This window comes from Sus scrofa, chromosome 3 (genome assembly GCF_054392235.1).
Source record: "Sus scrofa isolate SSC_HxYL_T2T_F1_AM1 chromosome 3, Sscrofa_HxYL_maternal_Yorkshire_Landrace_v2.0, whole genome shotgun sequence".
In the NCBI taxonomy this organism is placed as follows: domain Eukaryota; kingdom Metazoa; phylum Chordata; class Mammalia; order Artiodactyla; family Suidae; genus Sus; species Sus scrofa.
This window is the reverse complement of record NC_139385.1, coordinates 44,235,789-44,262,325: the sequence shown is the minus strand read 5'-3', so window position 1 is coordinate 44,262,325 and position 26,537 is coordinate 44,235,789. Positions and strand designations below refer to the sequence as shown.

Sequence of the window (26,537 nt, the reverse complement as noted above, 5' to 3'; positions counted from 1 at the left end):
CAGTGGTTAACGAATCCGACTAGGAACCATGAGGTTGCAGGTTCGGTCCCTGCCCTTGCTCAGTGGATTAATGATCCGGCGTTGCTGTGAGCTGTGGTGTAGGTCGCAGACACGGCTCGGATCCCGCGCTGCTGTGGCTCTGGCGTAGGCCAGTGGCTACAGCTCCGATTGGACCCCTAGCCTGGGAACCTCCATATGCCGCGGGAGCGGCCCAAAGAAATAGCAAAAAGACAAAAAAAAAAAAAAAAAAAAAAAAAATGGTGGGGTTATTTTTTCAACACCTGACCAAAGCCCACCTGCCTTCACAAGTCAGATGAGGGGCAGGGGCAGAGCTGGCCAGAATCCGGGGCCCAGGCTGCCTGCCCACCCTTGGTAGCCTTCAGAACAGAAGCCTCAGCCCAGTGGCTCTCCTGCCTAAAGGGCATGAGGGTAACCCTGCAAGGCGACGAGCTAGCCGGAGCTCTGGCTGGGGGTTTCCAGCGTGCGGACCCCAGGGGCGGATGTGCGGTGTGGAGGTGAGCGGCACATTATCAGGAAGGGCCTGATGGCAAAATGGAGCCCACTCTTCTTGGCGCAGTCACAGCTGGACTCGGAGCCCTCCACGCTGGGCTCTGGTGTGGTTTAGCCGGAGACTGAAATGTCAGCGTCGTCCTGGGGCAGCGGGTTCAACATAAGCACCGAGACCCTGAAGACTCGACCCCTTCCCCTCAGACCACCTGCAGCCCCACCCTCTCTCCCTCGCAAAAGAAGGAAGCCAGGCAAGAGAGCAGAGGCCCAGGGCGGGGGAGTGAAGGGCCAATTTAATGAGAAACTACAAACCGAGACCGGCCACGATTCACAGTGACAGGAGGCCATGCAGTGGCAGTGCGAGACCAGGAGTGGGGCGGCAGCAGGATACAGCGGTCCAGGGGAACAAGTTCATGGACAACCCATTCAGGAAGTAAAGACAGTGTTGACTCAGGCCCAGGGCAGGGCTGGTGTCCCTCAGGGCACTTCTGCCACTTGAGGCTGCTCCTTTCTCATCCCAGCCTGTCCCCAGTCCAGCACTGCAGCTGCTCTCACTGCAGTGCCTGCTGCTGGGGCAAACACCCTGGCAGGAGTCAGCCAGGGGCGAAGGGCCCAGCGTTACTGGGGAGAGGACCGTGGAGAGGGCACTGCAAATCTTGAGTGTGCACGAAAGGAGGCCCTCCTGTCTGTCATCTATGGTTCCAGCTGGGACACACCAGCTACCAGGCAGAAGTGGTGCCCACACGCAGCAAGGACATGGTGCAGACAGATGGGCTAGATTCCAGGGTGACCCTCACGGCCCTGGGGTTTGCAGTGATGTGGCTGGAAGGGGAGCTGGGCAGGGCCAGAGGAGAGTCCCTTCTCAGCGAGCTAGGGCCCAGTCCCTTAACCCATGGCCTGGAGGGGAGTCGACGTCACTACCTTACCCCAGGTGGCTCCTGGGCACTGCTCAGCGTTCCTGAGAATTCTGAGCGACAGAGTCTTTGCTTCTGATGGTCACACCTGCCTCTAGCGCTCCAGAAACACACAAAGGCCTGATGCCGCTGTCCTGCTTGGGTCCTCCCCCCACTCAGCCCGGCAGGTCAGAAATGACCCCACTGCAGGCCCCAGGTCTGCGGAACCAGCCATTGCTCTGGCTGCTCTGGCCCCGGGGAGACTCGGGACCAAACCTGTACCTGGTACAGAAATGAAGGAAGAAACCCCGGCAAAGAGACCGTGTGAAGAGACCACTCCCTGCTTATCTTCGGATCATAAACACCAAGCAAACCAGCAACACACAAGCTCAGCGCCATCCCCCTGCCGCTTGCTGACCCTTGGCCTTAAATCTGACAGAGTTTCTGTCAGGAGAGTCAGATGCTCAGGGAAGGGCGAGGCGAAGGGGACAAGACTTCCAAGGGACGGATGGTGGAACGGCCTCCACCCCCAGGTGGGAGCGGGGAAGCGAGCCACTCAGCGCGGGGAGCAAAGCACAAGGGGCCAGACTGACAGCGGGGAGTCCAGTCACAGCTCCGTTAGCATAGGCGCTTGTACGTGTAGATGTAGGCTTTGCAGCTGGGGCACGTGTGCGTCACATCCTTGAAGTCGTTGATGAGGCAGGGGATCAAGCAACAGCCCAGATCACACCTGCATCAGAGACGGGAGAGAGGGAGGCCTGAAGAGAAGGCACCGCGGGCCCGGCCTCCTCCAGCCCCACCAGTGCCTGCACCACCTACCCCATGAAGCAGCAGAAGAAGCCCAGCACGAAGTTCATCAGGCCGATCTCATAGGAGATCTTGGTGGTGATGGCCTGCTGGCAGTGGGGACACACCGTCTGCACGGGTGCACCCTCGAAGATCTCTCCCTGCAGCACTGTCACCGTGGTGGCAGCACCTGAAGGGACTAGGACCGTGGCCGTGTGGCCCCCAGGGCCAGGGTAAGGCCCCGGCGGGTAGGGCCCTGGCGGGTAGTAACCCATGGGCGGGTGGGGGCCTGGAGGAGGGTAGAAACCTGGAATGACACAGAAGAGGGAACAGAGACAGGTCACTGGCTTGCCACCTGCCCCAGGTGAGGCGAGCACAAAGCCTCAGGGCCCCCAGCACCCACAGACATAGGGCGAGGCCTCGTGAACCAAGACAGAGATGCTGCTTGGTCCAGCCAGGTGCGGCAGAGGCTGGGAACAAGGCCCAGTCTCTCCTGGTCTTAGCTTGACGCGTTGGCTCCCTTGCCTCTGACACGCAGTGGACTGGGCTGTGTTCCAGGATGGTGACCACAGGAGGGAGAGCCATGCCATTCGCTGCCTCTCTGCCCCCCACTAGTGCAGTCTTGCTCTGGAGTGCCAGGGACCAGCCCGCCCGATCAGGGCCCTTCTCTGAAGAGCTGCTGGGTGAGCAGGACCCCAGGCCTCCTCCGCAGTCTCAGGCCCACAGCACCTGCACAGCAGTACCTCGTTCCAGGGCACCTTCCCATGTCCACTGTCCAGACCCACAACTGGCCCTGTCTTTACACACAGACGGCGAAGGCTGGTCAGCACCTGGATGACGCGGTGGGTGGACTCCTTTCCAGCTTACCTGGAGGCATGTAGGTGCCCTCCGCATTCACATGTGGGGGGATGAAGCCGGGCTGGGGCACTGGGTAACCTGGTGGCTCATAGGGTGGGGGGCCAATGTCTGCAGGGGGCATCGACATGCCTGGTGGGGGCTGCATCACTGCTGGGGACGTGCGGCCTGGACAGAGAGGGACAGGGAAAGGAAGCTCAGGGCTCCAGGCCTCTAGCAGGGCCGAGGGCTAGGGACAGCTGAACCCTACCTGGCGTGGGTGGAGCACCACTTTTCTCCTCCAGAAGCGGGGCTGTGGGGCCTCCGGGGTAAGGGGGGGGCGGCTCATTCGACATCCTCACTGCTTCTCCTGGACCTGGAGGAAGAACCCAGAGGCCATCTCCCCTCCCAGCCCTGCTCTCCCCGCCAGTCAGGCAAGTGGTGTGTCCTCAGAGCCACTCCCTCAGGTGTCCCTGCCCTTGGGGCTCAGGCCACCTTTCACTCCTCTCCGAGTAAATCTGCATGCTGGTGAGGGGCTGGGGCGGACTCCTCCTCTAGGAGAGCCAACTGGGCTCCCTCTAGGCCCCAGAGATGCCCCACCCCTGCCAGTTACTCAGCCCAGAGCCACCCTCCTCCCACCTCTGTGGTCATCTGCACTTCCTGTGTGAGCTTGGGGGCCCTGTGAAGCGGACAGAACCCAGCAGCACAGGAACCTAGTCTAGGGCTCCCCCAAGGCAGTCTGGCTCCCTGCAGACTTAGCGAGTAGGAGCCCCTGCACCAGGACACCATGGCCGGCTGGTGGGAGAGGGTCTGGGACTTTACCTCAATTCCTGGGTACTCAGAGGAGACAGGCAGGTGAGGCTGGGTAGACACACAGGGCCCTGGGAGCTGTTTCAGAGGAGAAGAGGCAGCACTCAGCGCTGGGGCTGGGCTGGGCCTGGGTACCTGGCCCCATGCAGGCACCCTCCCCTGTGCAGGCACCATTATGTCTGGTCCTCCATCCCCTCCCATTCCAGCCCCGCCTCCCCTTCCCACAGCCTCCCCTTCCCACAGCCGCTCTCCCCAGGGCCATGGCTGATCCTCTGTCCTCTCCTCACCAGGCCAGGCCCAGAGCACCCTCACACACACCCACATGCCCTGGGGGATGGAATCAGAAGCAAGGGCTGCTCCCCACGGCAGCAGCTCTTTGTTTATGTTGGGAGTGAATGGGGTGAGAAGGAAGGGGATAGTGTCAAGTTGCAGGGGAGCCCTGCCCCTACATTCTGTCTCCTTTAGTAAGGCACTTCCTTCAGCTCTATTCAGCAGTATAAAATGCTAAAAATTAGTAGCTTTTCTTTTTAGGGCTGCATCTGCAGCATATGGAAGTTCCCAGGCTAGGGGTCCAATCAGAGCTGCAGCTGCCAGCCTACACCACAGCCACAGCAACGTCAGATCTGAATTGCATCTGTGACCTATGCTGCAGCTTGTGGCAACGTTGTATCCTTAACCCACTTAGCAAGGCCAGGAACTGAACCCGTATCCTCATGGATACTAGTCAGGTTCTTAACCTGCTGAGCCTCAATGGGAACTCCTAAAAATTAGCAGCATTTTTCAGTAAGACTTTTTTTTTTAAAACTGAAATAATATGGACTAGGAAAAAAAAAAAAGCTAAACAGTACAAAATTATATACAGCGAAAGCATGTTTTTAGCGCAGCTCTTGCTAGGGCCCACCAGTGTTAAGTTCAGCACTCTAAGGGGATGGAAGGCCCCGTGTAATCCTGCCAAGGGAGAGGGAGCATGGGTCAGTAAGTTTAAATATTAAATTTTACAAATCAGTGGCAGGTCCAGAGGGACTGAGTCCAAGCAACAAAAGAGAAAAAAGATAATCAATTTCATCAAAATAAAAAATTTGTGCTTCTAAGGACACCATCAAGAAAGTGGGAAGATGACCTAGAGAATGGAGGAGAAATTTTTACAAATCATGTATCTTATAAGAGACCTGTACCTTTTAGAATATTAGGAAGGACTTTTTTTTTTTGTCTTTTTGCCTTTTTCTAGGGCCGCACCCACAGCATATGGAGGTTCCCAGGCTAGGGGTCTAATCAGAGCTACAGCTGCCAGCCTACACGACAGCCACAGCAACGTGGGCTCCAAGCCATGTCTGTGATCTACACCACAGCTCATGGCAATGCCGGATCCTTAGCCCACTGAACAAGGCTAGGGATCGAACCCGCAACCTCCTGGTTCCTAGTCGGATTCGTTAACCACTGCACCATGATAGGAACTCCTGGAGTCCCTTTGGCAATGATAAAAATGCTGTCAAACTGACTGTTATGACAGTTGCACTGCTCCGTGAACATACTCAAAGCCACCGGGGAAATGGTATGGTGTGTGGATTACTATATGTCAGTAAAACTTACTAACCTGAAAGAGAACAAAGTTGCCCAAGCTCATCCCCCTAACGCAGCCACTCTGCGTGTCCCTGCCAGTCTGTAAGCACATCTATGTTTTTAAATAGTTGTTGATGTGACAGTTTTAAATCCTTTTAACTTTGTGTCACATGTATTTCCTCCATCTTGCAAGACTCTCTGGCCATCAAGTTTAATAATTTTAGACACTGGCTCACCACTGCTTACCTGGCCAACCTCTATGTAAGCCCTTAGAACGCTCCCTGCGCCTTTCCTAAATATCTGCCACACCTGTGGCCAATGGGCTGTCCCTGTCTGAATTATTTCCTTGGGCTAAATTTACCAGAAGTGAGGTTACTAGGTCCAAGGGTATGGACCTTTTATGCCTTTTGTGAAGGATGATGCCCATTTATAGTATAAAATTTGAAAACTGCTGTTATCACTGATGTAGAGTGTAAGAAGATGTGTGGTTACATTTATTTCTTTGATCCCTAGGAGGGAAAACATCTTTCCAAGTTTATAAATTATATGCCAGGCTCTTGCGAGTTGCTGCTTAGAATTATTCTTTGAAGATGTGGATGGAGGCCAAGAAAAGAAGGGCCTGGCTGGGGTTCCGCAGCTCATCAGAAGCAGAGCCGAGCCAAGGACCTTGGCGTGACTCTTCTACCCCCAAGTGCAGGTGCCTTCCCACAGCCCAGGGTCAAGAAGAGCACACAGCAAAGCCTCTAGAGGACATCACAGAAGGTCCTTGTCCAGGTGGCACTAGCTGCGCATGCTGAGCCTGAGGCCTTTGCCCAGGCCGCTGCTGGTCAGCCACAGCCATCCGACTGGGAGAAAAAGGCTTGACTCAAGTCTGTGGAAAACTCTGTGACATGCTGCGTCTGTTAGAACACAGGCCAGCACCTGCCATCAAATCTCATCACACCACCAGGCATGCCTCTGGGGTGGCTCACCAGGGAACTGGAGGCCCTGGGATGTGCTGAGTGAGCAGGCTGGGAGGAAAAGCTGCACTGCACTGCATTCGCGAGGTACTTGAGCACTGTTGGGTTCTGGGATCGAGGAACCAGCCTGGGTCCTCTGGGTCTCTCTTTGGGGAGCATGGGTACAGACACATACCACTGAGGATGCAGGTGTGGCCTGTCTTTTCATCAGAATCACTGGATCTAGGAGTTCCCACTGAGGTGCAGCAGATTAAGGATCCAGCATTGTCTCTGAAGCAGCCTGGGTTCGATCCCCAGCAATGGCGCAGTGGGTTAACGGTTCTGGTGTTGCTGCAGGTGCAGCCTGGATTTAGTCCCTGGCCTGGGGACTTCCATATGCCGTGGGTGCGGCCCAAAACAAAGTTGGCAGATCTAATCTGCAGTCTCCTAGAAGGCAAGAATTCAGCATCTGGAATCCCACCATCATAATGATGGTATGAGCCCTGCACACAGGGCGGAGCCTTCGCTGGTGTCCACCCTACCCTGAACAGGCCGCCCACAGGCCGCCCGGACTCCCAGGAGGTGCACAGGGAGGCTTCCCTTCCAGACCCTGACTACACACAGCCCTGTGCCCCGTCCCCTCCACACAGCCCTGCAGCTGCCTGCCTGAACGGGGGCAGAGACAGGGGGAGGCCCTTCTATCATCAAAGAGAGGTGTCTTGAGAAATGGCTCTCACAGATCTCAAGATCTTAAACCCCAGTTCCCTCAGTGCTTCCCGTTATGAAACCAAGTGTGTGTTCCCACACTGTGTTGTCTAAGATGTAATAAAGACCTCAAGTCCAAGAGCAAAAGAGTTTTCCAGTAAGAAATGTATACCACTCAAGATAAGCTACAAGTGCAAACGCGGAACCTGAGCTCATAGCCCAGGCAACTGCATTGCCGGGCAGGTGCTGGAGCATCCGTACAAGAGGCTGGGGCAGGGGCTGAAAGACCCTTAGGTGTGCAGTTCCCAAAAGAGAGAGGCCTGGGGTCCCAGGAGCTCAATGAAGCCAGCCCTTCAATGAGGCCTCAGCTCTTGTAGCTGCAGACTGTGAAGAAACTGCTGTCTGAAAGCCCAGTGTAAGCCGAACAGGAGCTCCTGGGGGGCCCGAGGATGTGCCACGGCACACCCCTTTGTTTTCTCTGCATTTCATGGATCATAATGATCATAAAATACCAGCTCTCTGAGGACAGAGCTGAGCGCTCGGCAGCTGGCCAGCCTGTGAGGCGCTGACCCCAGCAGCACGCAGGCGTGAGGGTGGGAGACACAGCCAGGCGAGAGCCTGCCCACTGTGAGGGTGGAAATGACCTTGAGACACGTACTGTTGGGTTCCAGCAAAACTGTCTCACTGCTCCCCTGCCAACTCCGGCCCCACCAACCCTAGGCCCTGTCCGTGTCCAACACAGCACTCCAAGCAGCCTGAGGAACGTGGCAGCTCCGAGGAAAGGACCAGTCTTCCACTGTAGGCTCAGGACAGCAAGAAACCAAGAACACCCCGTTCACAGAGGGACAAGGATGTGCCCCATGTTAGTGGCCAGTTAATGGGTAAACAGGGCGAGCGGGGAAAAGTGTGGCGATCTGGAGTCAGCCCTGGCCTTGAGTCCTGAGCCGCTCCTCCTGTGGAGCCGGGACTGGAACCCCCACCTCCCAGCCAGGCTGCATGCAGAGCAGTAACGATGGCAACGCAAGCCTGGCACCTGGAAGGCTCACTGTGTGGGGGACAGGCCACTTTAGTCAAAACTCTCGTCCAAGGGATGAAAATGCTCTTGAACCAGTGGTGACAGCTGTACAACCCTGTGAACCACTGAACTGTGTGTTCAAGGGTGGATTGCAGGGCATGTGAATCCTATCACAAAAAGACAGAGCTGGGTACCTCCCAGGTGGCACAGCAGGTTAAGGATCCAGCATTGTTACTGCTGTGCCACGGATTCAGTCACTGGCCTGGGTAGGTATTTTTGCAGGCTGCAGGCACAGCCAAAACAAAAAACAAAAAAACCCAAGAAACAAACAAAAAACCCAAAGCCCACCCAGGTCTAGATATTCCTGTCTGTGTGTGCACAGATATAAATAAAAGGGATGGAGAAGGAACACCCCGGACCCAGATCATCCCTCCAAGACTTAAGCTTGGCGGCCACCGTCCAGAAAGAAAGGCTCTTCCTTCCTTAGGTTCTGTTTTTGTTGTTGATTTTTTTTAAATAAGGTATTTGTGCATTATTTGCATAACTAAAAATAAAATTTTGAAAATATCATTTTAGAACAGGTCAGTGACGGGCAGCTTCGATTCCCAGTGGCAGAGGGAGGAGGGACGGGGTCTCTGTCTCCTGAGTGCTGATTTCAGCTGCTTTCCTCCAGGTCGCTCAGTCCCTCAGAGGAGGTAAAAGCACCAGACCACCAGGCCCTGGGAATTCCGCGCGTTCCACTCTGCTCCCAGCTACTCCTCCTCCTCCTTTACTGCTCAGCGTGCAGCTGCTGATCCAGGGCCAGAGTCCTGCCAACTCACAGCTGCCAGGGGGTGCCCCGGGGCGGGGGGGGGCTCCTGTGGGAGCTGGGAGGGCCTCGCTCCTCCCGGGCTCCAGCCACTGCTTCGTTCTGTGGTCTAAGCTGCCCTGCCCCACTGCGGGGTGCCAACCCTGCCCCAGACAGGACCTGCCTTGGAAAGACACCAGCACCGCCTCCTGGAGGATGGCCAGGAGCGCAAGGGTACAGTGTGCGGGTTCCTGGAGGGCGAGACAGACGAAGAAGAAGGCACCCAGAGGGAGGCTTTGGGACGGTTCCCCAGGCTCTGCTAGAGCAGCGGTTCTCAAACTTTGGGGCTCAGGATTCTTTTACACTCGATGACTGAGGACTCCAAAAAGATTTTGGTTTTGTGGGTTATATCTATCAATATTCACCTTACTAGAAATCAAAAATGAGGAATTTTTAAAAGCATTCACTAATTCATGTAAAAATTAACTCATTACATGATACCATAAATGAAAATTTTAAAACTACTTTCTAAAACAAACTTAATGAGAAGACTGGCATTATTTTACATTTTTGCAAACCCTTTAAAAGTCTGGCTTAAGAGAAGACAGCTCATGTCTGCTCCACCACCCAAGCTACGAGGCTGTCTCGGTTGAAGCGAGAAGAAAACCTGGTGTCCCACAGTGAATAGGTGGGAAAGGGAGAGGCATCTGAATGGTCTTTTCGGCGAACTGCGGATATTCTTTGGTACTGCACCCAAACATGACAGGTGGCAAAAGCTTCCGAAAGGTTACAATATGGAATCTGAATCTTCAGCAACAATTTTCCATTACATCAAAAACCATTGGGCTACTCTGTATTTGGAATGGATCTTTTACACATGACCAGTTTTTTTGGTGGTTTTTTTTTTTGTTGTTTGTTTTTTTTTTTTTTTGCTTTTTAGGGCAGCACCTGCAGCACATGGAGGTTCCCAGACTAGGGGTTGAATTGGGGCTGCAGCCGCAGGCCTACGCTAACAGCCACAGCAACACCAGATCCAAACCTTGTCTGTGACCTACACCACAGCTCACGGCAACACCCGATCCTTAACCCACTGAGCGAGGCCAGGGATCAAACCGGCAACCTCGTGGTTCCTAGTCGGATCTGTTAACTGCTGCGCCACGATGGGAACTCCTACACCTGACCAGTTTTGTACAAGCACCATTCAGGAAACGCTGGTCCACAATTATGAGCCCAGATGGTGCAGGTCTAGCAGCGTTAACACACCTCATCATACGCTACACACTGTGCTCCCATGCATGGTATCACCACCATTCCCATCAGAAAAATCTTTAACTGGCCTGCCTGCTGTGGCACAGTGGGTTAAGAATCCTACCATGGCCAAGGTCGCAGCTGTGGCTTGAATTCAGTCCCTGGCCCAGGAACTTTCACATGTTGCAGGTGTGGCCATAAACAAACAAACAAACAAACAAACAAACCCTTAAACTATGAAGCTCACAGTGGCAGATACAAGTTTTATAAACTTCTAACATTTTCATTTGAAAGCTCAAATTTTACCATCGGCAACAAACAGAATAACACACTTATCATTAGCAACATATACAAAAAACCAAAAGGTCAGTTGTTTCCCTTGAATTAGCAGGCTCACTTTATTCATTTTCAAGAAAATGTCTCCCAAATCCCCAAGTCTCAAGAACCAAAGTTCGTGTGTCAGTCGTTATTTTAAGAAATACGATTTCCCTGGTGGCACGGTGCGTTAAGGATCTGGTGGTGTCACTGCGGTGGCGTGGGTCACTGCTGTGGCATGGGTTCGATCCCTGACCAGGGAGCTTGTGCATGCTGTGAGTGTGGGGAAAGAAAAAGGAAGATGGAGCTCCACAAAAAAGCTAGTTCAGCTCACACACACGCTTTTTCCCTTGAGGCATCTGTCATACTTGGTACATGTCCTCTCTTTTTATCACATAAAACATTAAAAAGATGTGTACTCGAGAGTCCAGATGAGTTCATTTTCACTACCTTTTCTTAAGTGAAACTGGCGTGGACACAACCACAACAGCGACTGGCACAGCTGGGTGCGGAGCCTTGAGCAGAGCTAATCCTACTGCAGCTGTACCACCAACGCAAACGCTGCCACCATGAAAACAGTCAATATGACGATAACATCTTGGTGCTGTTATAAACACAGCTCTGACCTTCAGCCGCTGGAAGGTCCCAGGGAGCCGCCAGGAGACCGCACATCACCTTTCAAGAGCTACTGGGCTAGAGGAACGCCCAAGCCGTGAGAGGGTACCTGCGGGCAGAGAAGGGCCAGGAGCATGGACTGCCCCGTGAGTCTCTGAGCTGGCTGTTGTCACACTAGGCCCCCTTCCCAGGGACATGCCTGCTGCACCGTTCGGGGCTTTAAAGGAAGCATCAGGCGAGCGCAGAGCCAGCTTCGCCGCTCTCCAGCTCTGTGTCCTACGGGGCCTGACTCCTCTTCTGTAAACAGGGTAGTCACACCTGCCTCTCAGGGCTGGGCCTGTTTTACAGTAGAGAGGATGCAAACTGCCCGGAGCAGTAGCCTGAGGCCCAGCCCACAGAACACTGGATAAACCGCCCCTGCTATTGTGCTCATGTATTATGAACAGCTTCCAACAGGAAGGAAAGCAAAACAGGAAGGAAACCACTTCTGCTCCCACATGAGGGGGTCCTGGCTTGCACTCCCCAGGGACTCCGGCCTGAGCGGCGCAGCCCATCAGTTCACTGCGGGCCAGCCAAGTTGAAGCCAATGGCTCTGTGGGGCCGCTGAGACGACTTCTAGAAAGGAAGGGGTACCAGCAGCCCTCCTAAAGGGCCACCTCTCCTTCCAGGCACTGCCCCAGAGCTCCATGGACTGCGACACCCTGTGAAGGGCACTCTGCCCAGACCCTGGGTGCAGCAGCTGCAGAGCCTGGTTTCCTGGGGCCTGGCTGGGCTGGCCTGGCCTGCCCAGAGGAGCTCACCATCCCCTGCCCCCCATCTCAGCAGCCATGGCACCAGGATGCCAACTGGCCTCAGAGGGGCTCCTCTGTCCCCTAGGAAGCAGGTTCTAGGCATCTGGCCAGGAGAAGGGCTTGGGGGTTTGCTGGGGGAACCGAAAGGCAGCTGTGTGCCTTGCCCAGAGCCTCCCATCTGCTGAGCCAAGGAGGTGCCCCTACTCTGAGAGGGGTGGAGACTCAGGGTGAAAGCCAAGCACCCTGCTGGGTCCCCTGGGGCCAATCAGAGGATGGGGTTGGGGGGAAGGCCTGGCCCCCACACCATCCACACCCTGCCCACCCACCGTGGAGGCTTCATGAGAAGTGAGACACAGCCTGTGGACAAGCCATGGAAGGACCAGGCAGCATGAAGTGTCCTCACAACTGGGGGCCTGTGCACCAGGGATGACCATTGACTCCCCGGGCAATGCCACGTACCGTCCTTGTCCTCTTCTCCCAATCCCCAGGGACAGGAAGTCTGTGTGGGAGTTCCTGTCGTGGCTCAGCAGAAACAAAACTAATATCCATGAGGACGCAGGTTTGATCCCTGGCCTCACTCAGTGGGTTAAGGATCCAGCGTTGCTGTGAGTTGTGGTATATAGGTCACGGGTACGGCTCGGATCTGGCATCACCATGGCTGTGGTGTAGGCTGGCAGGTACAGCTCTGATTAGACCCCTTGCCTGGGAACCTCCATGTGGCGCGGGTGTGGCCCTAAAAAGACAAAAAAAAAAAAAAAAAAAAAAAAAAAAAAAGGAGTCTGTGTGGTGGCCCCTTACCAGTGGCCCTTGGAGGGACCATGCTTCCTCTGGGAACAACCAGTGTCCTTGCTGACCGTCGAGGAGCATCTACTTTGTGCTGGGCACGGGCTGCCAGGTGGCAGGGCATGAGAAGCTCGGTCCCTGCCTTCCAGAAGCTGACCACCGAGTTCAGGAGACAGGCATCAAACACAAACCTAATTACACAGTGAGACCAGTGGTGTCTGAGAAAGTACACTGTGAAAATACAGGAAGATGAGACCCGCTCTGGGTCTGGCAGCATCTCTCTAAGCAAGTCAGGGGGCAGGAGGTGGGGGTCAACGAAACCAGCAGGCAAAGGAGAAAATGGGGCAGCAGCGGGATGGTGAGTCACAAGGCCTCAGGAGGGAGACCGCCTGCTGTGGGTGGCTGGTCAGCAGTCTGGGGCCATGCAAGCCTCCAGGCTGCCACAGGGGGACAGGGTGCAGCACTGCTCTGAACCACGCAGACCTCAGATCCCCAGGGGGGACTGGGGCCAGTAGGCAGGACGAGGACCCCCAGAGCAGCACCCCAGCCCTTCCCCTCCGAGCAGGGCACCCCCCCCCATGAAGCATCCCCCCCCCCAGCCTTCCTTTCTGGACCAGCGGTCAAGTTTGGAGAGGCCCCGATGGACAGTATGACCCTGCGTAAGCGCCAGACCTCCGTTTCCCCACGTAGAACTGATTCAAGGCAGCGGAGTCTTTGCCAAACTGTTCTCAGGGCCTCTTACAGGCGCGTTACCACATGACTAAGTTCTGGCCAGTGAGTCCTAAGCAGAGTGATGCACCTTCTTGCTGAAAGGTGTAAAAGGAAGCCGCCTCTGCAGGGAGACGGACCCTGTGTCCTCCCTCAGGGCCTCCTGCCTGCTGCAGGGAGTATGGATGCGACAGCCCCAGCTGCCATGCTTGACCACAAGGTGACCTTGGGGACGGAAGGCCTGCTTAAAGACAACAGAAGGTGCCCGGGCCCTGGATGGCCATGGAGATTCTATTCTAGCATTGAACTGACAACCTCTGTATTTTCTTTTTTTTTTTTTTTGGCCGTGCCCATGACCACTTCAGTTACCTGCGCTGCTACAGTGATAATGCTGGATTCTCAACCTGCCGTACCTCCTGCATCTCGTGGTGAGAGAGAAACTAGTTTTAGTGTGTTACTTTGGGTTTCCCTAGTAAATGCAGCCAGACCTAATCTCGGTAGCAAAGAGAAACAGAAGAGCTAGTTTTCTAGCAATTCTCAAGTGCACTGTAGCCAGAATCTCCCTGTGACTGCTCAATCTCCAGTTACTTATTAACAAGGAAGTTAATAAAGAAGTACTATTACAAATAAATGGTGCTTCTTGGGCCTGAAGATATGTAAACAAGTGGCCGGTAGCTGAAAAGCTCCTTTACCACTTCCCACTCCTGGGCTTCCTCCGGCTCACACAGCCTCCGCCTCCGCCACCTCCCCAAGGCCGAGGCCGCAGCTCACTGAGCAGCCCCCCTTGGTGCCAAATGTAGCACTCGCGGGACGGGAACCCGGAGCTCAGCCCCTTTTCCACTGGCCCTACTGATGGGAGGCAGGACCAGAGCCTCTCCCTCCCTCACACAGCGTCACTGGTGGCTTCGAACTACTTCCTTTTTATACGCAAATGCAGGTGAATTCTACACACTCCAAAACAAGCCCGACGCAGAGAGGACCAGAAAGCAGATCTGGTTTCCCATCTGTCTGCTCTCCTCCCCTCAGCCCTGCACGCTCCTCCCGGGTGAGTATCACGGCTCAATGGAGCCAATACGTCAGCCTCAGCCAATGGCCCCAAATGCTGCGGCCACAGTCCTCCATGGGAGGCCTGAGCTCCATTGTCACAGGTCAAGCTGGACAGGCAGAAACCTCACCTGCCGGTGCCCAGGCCCCAGGTCCCACCCAGCCGGCCACCTAACGTTTCAGCCTCAGGTTTCTCATCTGTGAAAGGGCAGCTGCCGCCCTGACACTGAGTCGTGACGGGGCCTAAGTGAGGTCATGGATAGAGCATGCAGCTCAGAGCCTGTCACAGTGTTCACTAAACACGCACAAGTGTTTGCACAAATACAACTACTTGCATTCATAGCTACGCAAGCAGAGCATGGGAAAGGAGGCACACAATAAAGCAGCAGAGAAAAGGCTGATTGCTCTTAATCGGACATGAAATCAAAAGGCAGACAGGGAGTTCCCATCATGGCTCAGTGGTAACGAACCTGACTAGCATCCATGAGGACGTGGTTCGATCCTTGGCCTCACCCAATGGATTAAGGATCAGGCGTTGCCGTGGAGCTGGGGTGTGGGTTGCAGACGTGGCTGGCATCTGGCGTGGCTGTGCCTGTGGCGTAGGCGGGCAGCTGCAGCTCTGATTCGACCCCCAGCCTGGGAAACTCCATATGCCATGGATGAGGCCCTAAATAAAAGACAAAAAATAAAAATAAAAAAGGCAGACAGGACTGACACAATGGTTCTAAGCGAAAAAGCAGTAAGACTTCTAGGACCTGGGATGATGGCGACAATACTTTACATCACACGGAATTCCTGCCAAGCAAACACCTGGACTCCCTGTGAACAGTGTCGGCAGCAAGTGGGTCACAGCGGAGTGGCCTCACACAACTCCTCTGGAGGCCCATCTCACTACCCGGGTCATCTTTTTAACACATTAATTCCATTTGGAGGCATGTGTCCTAGAAATAAACGAACACATTAGCAACAATTCACATGTAAAAATGTTTCTATATATCAATGGCTTTTTTTTTTTTTTTTTGGCTGAGCCTGTGGCATGCAGAAGTTCCCGAGCCAGGGATCAAACTGGCACCACAGCAGCGACCTGAGCCATAGCAGTGATAACACCAGGTCCTTAACCCGCTGGGCCACACAGGGACTCCTGCATATATCAATGTCTTGATGCTCAACCCAAGGCACTAGTTACCCCCATGGTTAACCTATACAAGGTAACTATATTCATGCCTCCACAAATGACATAGACCTGCTTTTACTGACAGGGAAAGATGGACTTAACACAGCACCGAGTGAAGAAGGCATGCAGCTGCCCCGCATACATGTAACTCCTGGCCGGGAGATGTGTCTATTTACACAGTGCTTACACGACAAATGTTAAGAATGGTGTTTTTTCTGGAGAGTGAGATTTCAGATGATTTGGTTACATATAAACACACACACACACATAAAGTTTTTATTTCTGTGCAGCTTCTAGTTTTGCTACGGTGGGCAGCTCCTTCCTCAAATGCTCACTCTGTGTTAAACTTAGGTGTATTCTTCCTTGGTGCAGAAAAGGTGCCTCTGATGTAATCTCAGGAAAGAAGCGCTTCAAGGAGCAAACTCAAGGACTGGGCTTTCCTCTCACTTCAGTTTTGTAGGAATCTGGTAACACAGATCAGTGCTCTGGGACAAGCCACCTCTCAGAGCTCCAGTGAAACTGAGGGTCTAGCCTGTGACGCTGGAACATAAAGGCCATCCAAGTTAGTTCCAGCCTCAGAGACCCTGCCTGGAGAGCCAGAAGGGGACGAAATCCCAAAAGACACAGGACAACGCTGGGACTGATGGTGTCTCAGAGGCCACGAGCCGGCGCTCAGAGCACAGACCCCATCCTGCCCTCGAGCCACCTCCCAGGCAGGCGGAACAGGGCGCAGGGCCTTGGCTCCTGCTACTCTACAGCTGGCACAGAAGAGGGAAGTAGACAGGAGGGGGATGAGGAGCAAAGGGCAGAAAACAGATGCAGCTGTAACCACGAGTGAATAAACAAGTTGTCTGCACCTGACGGACAGGCAGGGCTTGGAAACCAAGAGGCTGACTAATTTTAGAAATGCGACAAGGCTAAAGAACCATCACGTAGGCAAAGTGGAGCCCGGAGAAGAAAAGCTCCTTGTCACGGTCTTCGGTGAGCTGACACACAACGGACAGTCTGTGGACTGACTCTATTGCAATCAGTCACCTGAGATCAAGACATACCATCCTAATGCAGGAAAAAGTGCTGGGCCCTTAAGTGTAGCCAAGCCACGTGGCCACTACAAGGTCCCCATCCAGCTGTAGGAGTCTTACTGGAGACAAATCCTGCTGGCCTCGCTGGTCCAGAGGGGGAGCTCAGCCTACAGCCAGGCCCTACCCAAGTCCCCCCATTCTGTTGGGGGCGGGGGGCAGGGACCTCCACGCTTCCAAGGGCATGGCTTGGCCTTTCTGCCTTCACGTGCTCCGAGTTCCCGGACGTACCCCTCGTTCCCGAGAACCGTGTGGTAGTGTCTGCATCAGTCAAGCTCCTCCAAGTACAGGCAGCTCTCGATTCTTGTACACTAAGCGCCATGGGATGAAGAACACCAGCTGCGGGCAGTCCGGCAGGGGACACTCCTAGAGGTCACTGGGGTGGAGTCAGGGATGAGAAGAAAAACCCAAACCAGCAGACATGTGGCAGACTAGTGATTATTCCTGGTGGGAGCCCTCACAATTGCAATGGTTAGATGTTGCTGTAAACACCCTCTTTGAAGGGCACATGTAAGAAGTTCTATCACAGGACCGATTAAAAAAACAAAAACAAAAACCACGGGATTTCCTGGCCGTGGTACAGCAGAAACGAATCTGACTAGGAACCATGAGGTTGCAGGTTCAATCCCTGACCTTACTCAGTGGGTTAAGGATCTGGTGTTGCCATGAGCTGTGGTGTAGATCACAGACGCGGCTTGGATCTGGTGTTGCTGTGGCTGTGGTGTAGGCCAGCAGCTACAGCTCCGATTCGACCCCTAGCCCAGGAACCTCCATGTGCCACAGGTGCACCCCTAAAAAGCAACCCCCCCAAAAAAAAACACAGAACAGTCCAGGGATACACACTCCAGTGGAAGAGTCCCTGGAGCAAGGGGTGCTCAAATGACCGGCACCCGAGAGTCTTGAGGGGCTGGGGTCCATGACGAGGACACGACATCCACAAAGGTGAAAGGAAGAGCGGGAAAAGTGCTCTGGGAAACGTGGGGAGCAATCTAATCGGCTTCTGAAATTACATTCAATGACACAGAACTCGAAAGTTTAACTCAATTCTTATCACTCCAAATGGACATCTGATCCGAAGAGTGAACTCATGCCACTTGGGACAGTTTGGGATCTTCTCTTGGAGGAGATAGGAGGGACGGGGACACAGCAAAGAGACAAAGTGGGATTAAACAGATGACTGTAAGTGAAGGAAGCAGTGAGGGAGATCCTTGTAGGGTAACGATCTCTCCAGAAAGCAGGCTTGCTCAGCAACAAAACTGCGCAACAGAAGCATGAGACAGGCCCCCAAACAATGAAACAACAGCGAGACCCACGTCCTGCCCAGTGAGGTCGCTAAGTTAATGATTCCTAGGACAGGCTTCTCTGCACACACTAAAAACAAAACCACAGGGACGCTACCATCATGCCGAACCCTGAGATGATTTACCACTTTCAATGTACATTACCGCCTTTTTGCTCATTTACACTGCACCGGGACAGTCAGTCTGACCAGGTGGGGCCAGGGAAATGCCTCTGTTGGACATGGAGGAAGAGCTGATGATAGAAGCCCGACGTCTACTCAAGAATAAGGAAGAATGGAGTTCCCATCGTGGTTCAGCAGTTAACGAACCCAACTAGCACCCATGAGGACACGGGTTCAATCCCTGGTCTCGCTCAGTGGGTTAAGGATCCGGCATTGCTGTGAGCTGTGGTGCAGGTCGCAGACACAGCCTGGATCTGGCGTTGTGGCTGTGGTGTAGGCCAGCAGATGCAGCTCTGATTAGACCCCTAGCCTGGGAACCTCCACATGCCGCGGGTGCGGCGCCAAAAAACATCAAAAACGAATTGAGGAAGAAGGGGGTCTTCTCCCCTCCCCACCCTTCCTTTGATTGTGAAACTGGAGCCCACTAAGTTCTCGGCACGGCCCTCCCTGGCCCACCCACTTGTGTTTCTCACAAGCATCCTACACTAATAACCTCTCCCCTCACCTGTCGTTCTGCCTCTCACTGAGTTCCCTCTGCGCTGAGACAGAAGATCCTACACTTTACTCAGTCCCAAGGGGCGTTCTGCCGGTTTCAGGAGCTCACGTCGCATCTGGGCTTGCCTTTCTTTTGGCCCATGTGTGTTTCTCTATGACTCGCACATCTGGAGGCCACTGTTTAGGGCGGAGGTGTCTTGGGGGATCACAGAGTCCAAGGGCTCAGCTGACACAGGCATTTGGTCTCCAGACATTACTAAGCACCCACAAAGGCGGTGCCCCCACCCTCATCCCCGCCAGCCCTCCTTCACTGCACCCAGCTCGGCCCTGTCTCTTAGCTCACACATCTTCCAAAATTTTGCCTGAGCAGGATCTCAAACACTCAATCCAGGGCCTCGCACAGTGGAAGTCCACTGTATGAGTTTACACGGATTTCAGTGCACCCACAAGCACAAGGGAGAGGCCAGTGAGCTGGCCAGCCCCTGCCTCTCCCCCTGAGGGCAGGGCTGGGGGGGCGTACCTGCTGAAGCCCTCACAGGGCACCAGGACCACGAGCTGGCTGGGGAACTCAACTCCCCTGACGACCAAGCCCAGGCAGATCATGGAGCCCAGGCAGACCACAGTCCCGAAGCCTCGGGGCTTCACCAGCCATGAGTGTGAAGGGACGGCTAAGGGGCAGACACCTGGCAGGCCTTCTGCCTCAGGCACTTTCCTAGGCCCTGAAGATGGGAAGCAGCTATGCTCCCGGCGGCATGATTTAGGGGAGAGGGGCAGGGGCAGCAGGTGGGCAGGTGCATCGCCTGCCAGTGAGGAAGGGGAGCAGAGAGGGAGGGATGCTCTGAGAAGCCAACACTCAGGCAGACAGGACGGAGTGAGGAGAGAGCCTGTCCAAGGCCATGGAAAGGTCCCACCAGGGGGAGGTGGCAGGTGGCGAGGGAAGAGGGGCCAGGGCCAGTTTGTTGGCCAGTCTGCTGAGCACAGAAAGGGGTCACAGTGCGGGCTCGGGGCAAAGCAGATGCACAGCCAGAGCCTGACATGCAGACAGACACTGAGGCCTGAGCCTTGGGCCCGAGCGGACAAGTCACGGGAGCAACAGAGCTTCTAGTGCTAGGATTAGCCGATTTAATTCAGCAGAGCCATCTCTACCCAAGTTTGTATACTTATTCTTTCTTTCCAGTGACCACCTATTTGAAAAGACTGAAGATTCTCGAGTCTAATCCAGCCAACATTTCAGGGGCCCCTTTAGGACGTCACTCAGCACCCTGGTCCTGCCTTCGGGGAGCTGTAGATCCAGCTGGGAGGCCAGCTCACACTAGAAAGACTTACAAGACACTCAGCAGAACCCACAAGAGAATCCGGGCGGCAGGTGCTCCAGGTGAGAGAAGGGGCGGTCTGTGGGTGGGGGCAGTGGGGAGGCTTTGGGGAGCAGTGGGCCCTAGGCAGGCCCTGAGAGAAGGCAAGCAGGGGTTCTAGGACTGGAGCAACAGTCACTGAGAGCAAGGGGTCAAGGGCTCCCAAGCCAGAGCGGCAGCCCCAGGAGGGCAGGGATGGCATTGGGGCTCATCTTTCCACAGCACCAGGCAGCATCGAGTATCACTGGACCAGGTGGACAATATACAGCCCGGCTGATAACCGGGGTGGGGGCTCTGTGTCCCCCGCCTGCAGGCCTGCTGCAGTCCCAGTCCCCAAGAGAGGTGCTGCAGACTTGTCTCTGCCCCTTGAACCCTGCCCTGTCAACAAGCCCTGCTAACGCCATGGTTCAAAAAGCTCTCAGATCCACTATCTCACCTACGGGTCAAGGTTTAGGGGGCAGAGTTTGGACTTGGCCTGTGTTCCAGATCTCTCTACCCTGCTACACTCCAGCCACCCCAGACTATAACTCGCCCTTTGCCAAACAAACCAACCCCCACTCCCACCAGAGACCCTGCCCTCCGCCTCCAAACCTTTCCAGCAAACTCAAGCTTTTCCTGGAGCTCCTGGCAGGGAAATCCTTTGTCCCTCACTGTCATCTCCCCACCAGAGGACACTGAGACTCTACTGTCCCCAAGGCCTGGCTCAGTCCTGGCCCAGGTGTGTTGAATAAGCAGGTCCCTGAGGGAAGGCTTCCTGTGCTGTCCCCAACCCAAAGGCCCACCGCCCACTGCCCTGGGCCTGACCACGCCTCCGCCGAGTGGGGGTGTGCACTGGCTTCCTGTTGAGAGCGCCCCAAACCCAGACAGGCAAAAAACCCTTTCAGGAGTCACGGTCAACTCCATGGATCAGTTTTCACAAGGCGGACAGCGGAGCCCCCATGTCCGCAGCCCCTGCTGTCTCAGGAGGGCTGGGTTCAGGGCCCCGCTTATCTGGCAACTCCGGGCAAGTGACCTGGCGTCCTGGCTGCCTCCTCAGCCAAGAGACACAGAGGTGCTGGGCGATCTGTGCGGAGCCGGCCCGCACGCAAGCAGAGATGCAGGGAGAGCTCGGCCGGGTGGGAACGAAGCACTGCAATGACACTCCACTCCCGCCGGGCCCCCGACGCGCGAGGCTGGTGCTCTTAATGTTATTAGAACCGTGACAACCACTTCACGTCTTCCTGAAGGCAGGAAGGGTTAGAGATCTCCTCAAACCCCACTCAAGAAGACCCCCCCATCTTTCCCTACCTCCTCCCACATTCCCTGGCCTCTGCTTCCTCCCAGAAGGAAAGACACAGACACTGGGACAGATCTCAGCTCAGACTGGATCCACACTACTGCGTTCCCAGCAGGCTCGCCATCCCGACCGGCCTCTGAGGACACCTCCTTGCGCTAAGAATCGACAGTCTGCATCAGCCAGTGGACAGACCCCACAGGAGCTCGCGGCGCCCACAGATCTCATCAAAAAGGTGATGAGCAATGTCTTCTGGAAAAATGTCCCAGTGTTACCCAAGACACATCACACCCGCTTTCGTGGAAAGAATCAGCCTGGCCCTGCACGTCCGCAGCCCACGCTGCACAGCTTCGTCCACCTTTGCTCCGATGTTCGAGGCCCTGGGCTTTTCGGTGCTTCCAGCTCTTCGTCTGGCCGGGGTGCTGCTCTTCTCCTATCGCAGAGGGAGCGAGTGAGGTTCTGGGAGGGCAAATGCCTAGCACAGCTTGGGAGTGACAGAAAGGCTTCCAGTGTGGTCTGCGGCATCTAGGCAGTACGGGTCCCAGGACCCCAGCATTGTCACCAGAGCCTGATGACTTAGAGTAGGAGAGGCCATGGGTCCACAGGCTCAGGGGCCGACCAGACCCGCATCTCCCTGTGTGGGGACCCTCTCAGGGGGACAGGCTCTGCCGGCCACAGGTCCCAGGCCAGGCGTCCCCATCCTCTGCAGCTCTAAGTTGCACTGCAGCCTTGACCGCCTCCAGGGGAGATGCGTCTGGAGGACTCCAGACTGTGCGAGGCCTTCGTGGGATCCTAGAAACTGGCGCGTTTCCATTCCGTGCACTCACTTCCAAGTCCCTTTGTGGGGATACACTAAGTCTCATGCCACCACTACCAGCCCAGCTCTCCTCCCCACTAAGAGCTCCTGCTGCATGCTGCCTTCTCACTGGCACAAGTGCCATCCTCCCTGTCAGGGCAGAGACATTGGTATAAGACGCCACGACTTTAACGACCACGCTCCCCTTTGTGCCATGTGAGTAAAAATACATCCACGCCCTTTGAAGAGTGTTTCTGAAAGAGAAGACAAATTTTCCCAGGACCTGTCTCTTTTCTCTCTCAAGACCACAAACAGGGTTAGGGGCTGGCGTCTGCGGCTACAGAGCAAAGGACCTGGGCCAAAGGACTCAGAGCTTGTGAACTGGGCTACGCAGCCCTGCACCCCAGGAGCTTTAGAAAACACATCGAACCAGCAGGTTCAAACCCGGCGAGCTTAACAGCATAAAGGGCAGAAACGGCACGCAGGCTGATCACTGACGTCGATTCTGCCACGGTGACCTGTGGGGCCACCTGGCCTCTGGGACACATTCCCTTCGCTCCCCCCAAAATAGTTTTGTTCTCTGAGGTATTATTCTATGTCACACAATCCACGTTTCTGCTTTTAAGGTTAAGAGCCTAAGAGCCTGCTGTTTTCAAATCTTTGTAAGAGGACATGTAACTCTCTTTCCTGGTTCCAGAGGCCCAGCCTATGGAAAAATCTCCAAACTTCCAAGCTCCTCAGGGATGGGAGAGAGAAAGACTTTCAAATACCCAAGGCTTCTGTTAGTGGAAAAAAAAAAACAAAAAAACCAAGAATTCTAAGACTCAACTTAGAAGTAAACGCACGTTTAACTGTTTGGGAGGGCGACAGACATATCTGCGACTTACTTTGACACATAAACAGAAACGCAGGATGGACTGCTGGATGGTTAAGATTGCTGATGAAGGAGTTCCCATCATGGCGCAGTGGTTAACGAATCCGACTAGGAACCATGAGGTTTCGGGTTCGGTCCCTGCCCCTGCTCAGTGGGTTAATGATCCGGCATTGCCGTGAGCTGTAGTGTAGGTTGCAGATGCGGCTCGGATCCTGCGTTGCTGTGGCTCTGGCGTAGGCCGGCCGCTACAGCTCCGATTCGACCCCTAGCCTGGGAACCTCCATATGCCATGGAAGCGGTCCAAGAAATAGCAAAAAAAAAAAAAAAAAAAAAAAAGATTGCTGATGAAGTACAGTAACTGTTGGGCATTCTAGGTGGTGGTCTATGGGCATTTGCTCTAATACTTCTTCAACTTTCCCGTATGTTTGAAAGTTTTCATAATTCAGCGTCAAGCAGGGGGCAAGGCCAAGCTGGCATGCCTCTCCCCATCAGCTCTTAGGTGAGCCCTGAGGGAAGAAACAAAGCACCAAGGGGAGAGGTCACACATGCCAGACACTGCCCTGCCAGCAGCCCACAGGATACAGACAGAACAGGTACGCTAGGCCCCAGGCCCTCCAACCTCCTCATTCCAACACAAAGGTTCTCAAGCCCTAATGTGCCTGAGAATTGTCTGGGGAACTTATTAAATAGAGCCTGGGGCACATCCTGTAACCACTACATCTGAACCTCTGGGAGTGGGTGTCCTTTTAACAAAGGCCCCAGTGACTGATGCAGATCTTGGGCCCGCAGTGGAGAAACAGAGGCTTGCTCCTTACCTGACACCTGTTGAGGGGCCTCCTGGGAACATGTAGAGGGAAAACAGAAACACGCATCCCCTTACACAAACCAAATGCCCCAACCCCGGCTCGCATGACGCCGAGAGTTCAGCCACACCAAGGTCCTCGAGGGCATGAGGCTGGGCCCAAAGCTAGGCCAGGTCACTGCCTCCATCCCTGACGCCGCCGGCGTGTGAGGCCGAGAGTGCAGAATTTGACAGATGTAGCCAAGCCGGCGCGGGCGGGGGAGGGAGAGCCACGCGGGGCCCCTCGGGCCTGCCAAGGTCACCATGGAGCTTCTCTGTCGCCGGGACCCTCCTCCCAAGGCCCTCTCCTCGAGGAAACAGCCCCCTTGGAAAACCAAAAATGGTGTTTGCCCAATCTTTTGTGCAGAGGATGTGGGAGGTGTGATAAGCAGGACCGCCGGAGGAGCCGGCCAGCAGCCTCTGGGACACCGATCCCGGCGCCCGCCCGGGCCTGGCTAAGCTGTCACCGCAGCCCCGCGTATGGTCAACCCAGCGACAGTACGACGTCAAAACCCTATGGCCGCTATGGATCGCATCGGAGTCCTGGGAGGAGGTGACCTGCCCGCTGCGCCGCCCCCGGATCCCTTTACCTCGAGAGGCCGGGAGCCCCGGACCAAGAGAACGCCGACAGAGACGCGGTACAGGAGCTCGGAGGACGAGACCCTCAGCCTCGCAGGGCTTTGCGCGCACGCCGACCCCCGCCCGCCCAAAGGCCTCTGGGAGATGTAGTCCCTCCCGGAGCCCGAGACTCGTTCTACGGGCCAAGTGGACCACAGGGCCCGGCGTGCACCGCGCGGGCGCCGCGGGCGGGGGCGGGGAGGGCCCCCCCCACCCAACGGTCCTACGTCGACCCCCCCCTCGCCGCGAGGACCGCGAGCACCCGTCTCTCCCTCCCGTGGGCTCCGCGAGAAGCCGTCTAGAACGGCGGCGGCGACTCACCGTCTTCGTGGCACCGTGGCCGCGGCACCAGCAGCAAGAACGGCCTCCGCAGTTGGCGGTTGCGCGTCTGTCAGATGGAGGCGGGTAGGCTTTGGAGAAGGGCCGAGGCCGGTGTCGTCATGGCGAGGGGCCGGGCGGTGAGGTATGCGAAGGGGCGGAGCCTCGAGGCGGCACGTGAGTAGCTCTGGTGACGTCAGGGAGCAGAAGCGCTTCGAGTCCGGCGAGGCACGTGGGAGGGCCTGGGGTCTTCTGTTCGCGTGCGGGAGTGACGGGAAGATAAGGGGGGCGGCCCTCTGGCACCCGGCACATCGGAGCAAGGCGCACTTTCCTTCCACGCGTATTTGCTCATTTATTCCACCAGTATTTACTGGGTTTTAGGCGCCGTGAGTTATGTGGACATGGCCAGATGGGAAGGGTTTTAGTTGCCTGCGGTGGAGAGTCCAAGCTGAGCTTAAATAAGATAACACTCTGCCTTCGCTTTCCAGCTCTCATACTGTTAGCGAGTGAGGAGGTATTTTTAGTGCCATGCTTTTCGTATTTTTGTGCTTTTGGTTGGTTTTGCTGTTTCATATGGCCCTCAAACATGGCACTGAAGCTCTGGTCCGTGTTCCTGAGGGCAAGAAGGCCGTGATGTGCTTTACACAGAAAATACCTGTGTTGGATAAACTGTTCAGGCACGAGTTATAGTGCTCTGGGCCTTGAGTTCTATGTTACTGAAGAAATAAGGTATATGAGATAGGGTGTTTTTAAACAGAAACACTCAAAACATGGATATATGTTAATGAGCTGATGCAAATGTGATCACTGGGTGGCAGGAACCTTACCCTGCACTTCGCCTGGGAGCAGTGGTTCAGTATTCACTAATTCAGTGTTTGCAGCGATTTCTTTTTAAAAGTTGAAGTATAGGAGTTCCCGTCGTGGCGCAGTGGTTAACGAATCCACTAGGAACCATGAGGTTTCGGGTTCGGTCCCTGCCCTTGCTCAGTGGGTTAAGGATCCGGCATTGCCGTGAGCTGTGGTGTAGGTTGCAGACGCGGCTCGCATCCTGCGTTGCTGTGGCTCTGGCGTAGGCCGGGGCCTGCGGCTCCGATTCGACCCCTAGCCTGGGAACCTCCATATGCCGTGGGGGCAGCCCAAAGAAATAGCAAAAAGACAAAAAAAAAAAAAAAAAAAAAAATTGAAGTATAGTTGATTTACAGTGGTTGTGTTAGTTTTTGGTGTAGGGCAGAGTGATTCAGATATATGTATTTTTTCTTTTTATATTCTTTTCCATTGTGGTTTATTATAGGATATTGAATCTCGTTCCCTGTGCTATACAGTAGGACTTTGTTGTTTATCTTTTTTATATATAGTAGTTTGTAACTGCTAATCTCAAACTTCTAGTTTACCTCCCCTATCCCTTTTCCCCTTTGGTAACCATGAATCTGTGAGTTTTCTGTCTGTAAGTCTGTTTCTGTTTTGTAAATAAATTCATTTGTATAATTTTAAGTCATAGCATATAGTATTGGTCTTTCTGGCTTACTTCACATATGATAATCTCTAGGTTATTCATATTGTTGCAGTGGCATTATTTCATTCTTTTTTATGGCTGAGAAGTTGCAGCGATTTTATAGACCATAACTACCACTAATAATGAAACACAACTGTATATGATTCATTTGACATTTAATAAGTTTAAAAAAATTTTTTTTTTGTTCCACCCATGGCATATGGAAGTTCCTGGGCCAGGGATCAGATTAAAGCCACAGCTGTGACCTGCGCAACACTGGATCCTTAATGCACTGTACCACAGGGGAACTCCTCATTTGACATTTTAAAGAATCTTTTTTTTTTTCCCCACACCCAAGGAATGTGGAAGTTCCCAGGTCAGGGCTCAAACACATGTCACCGCAGCGATCTGAGCCACTGCAGTG

At 54.5% G+C, this 26,537-nt stretch overlaps 3 protein-coding genes across 14 annotated transcripts in view; 2 read left to right on the top strand and 1 right to left on the bottom strand.

Annotated features, from left to right (window-relative positions):
- Positions 1 to 8,618, top strand: part of HMOX2 (heme oxygenase 2) — a 36,736-nt gene extending 28,118 nt beyond the window's left edge. The window contains exon 6 of the mRNA XM_013995673.3: positions 5,904 to 8,618. Coding sequence (XP_013851127.1) covers positions 5,904 to 5,965 — 62 coding nt within the window. The 3' untranslated portion in view covers positions 5,966 to 8,618. The remainder of the gene's footprint in view (positions 1 to 5,903) is intronic.
- CDIP1 (cell death inducing p53 target 1) lies at positions 761 to 24,696 on the bottom strand. 6 transcript variants are annotated; one of them, XM_021085650.2, is made up of 8 exons: positions 24,625 to 24,696; positions 12,603 to 12,778; positions 11,025 to 11,122; positions 3,843 to 3,908; positions 3,292 to 3,396; positions 3,054 to 3,209; positions 2,220 to 2,493; positions 780 to 2,130 (listed from the first exon to the last, which is right to left on the bottom strand). In XM_021085650.2, exons 5-8 carry the CDS (start codon positions 3,374 to 3,376, stop codon positions 2,019 to 2,021), a joined length of 627 nt encoding a protein of 208 aa, XP_020941309.1. In that variant the 5' UTR covers positions 3,377 to 3,396; positions 3,843 to 3,908; positions 11,025 to 11,122; positions 12,603 to 12,778; positions 24,625 to 24,696; the 3' UTR covers positions 780 to 2,018. The 6 variants fall into 6 exon arrangements, with proteins under 6 accessions (NP_001231028.1, XP_020941309.1, XP_020941308.1 ...); XM_021085649.2 differs by lacking the exon at positions 24,625 to 24,696 and adding an exon at positions 24,276 to 24,382; XM_085015550.1 differs by lacking the exon at positions 11,025 to 11,122.
- The window catches only part of C3H16orf96 (chromosome 3 C16orf96 homolog), a 70,261-nt gene continuing 49,627 nt past the window's right edge, over positions 5,904 to 26,537 (top strand). For 3 of the 7 annotated variants that reach the window (XR_014840884.1, XR_014840879.1, XR_014840880.1), the window contains exon 1: positions 24,523 to 24,708. The gene's annotated coding sequence lies outside the window, so the exon portion shown is untranslated. Of the gene's footprint in view, positions 8,315 to 13,660; positions 13,724 to 14,232; positions 14,341 to 19,726; positions 19,925 to 24,522; positions 24,799 to 26,537 lie in introns of those variants that run through there. The other 4 variants (XR_014840882.1, XR_014840875.1, XM_085017677.1 and 1 more) reach the window with 2 other exon arrangements.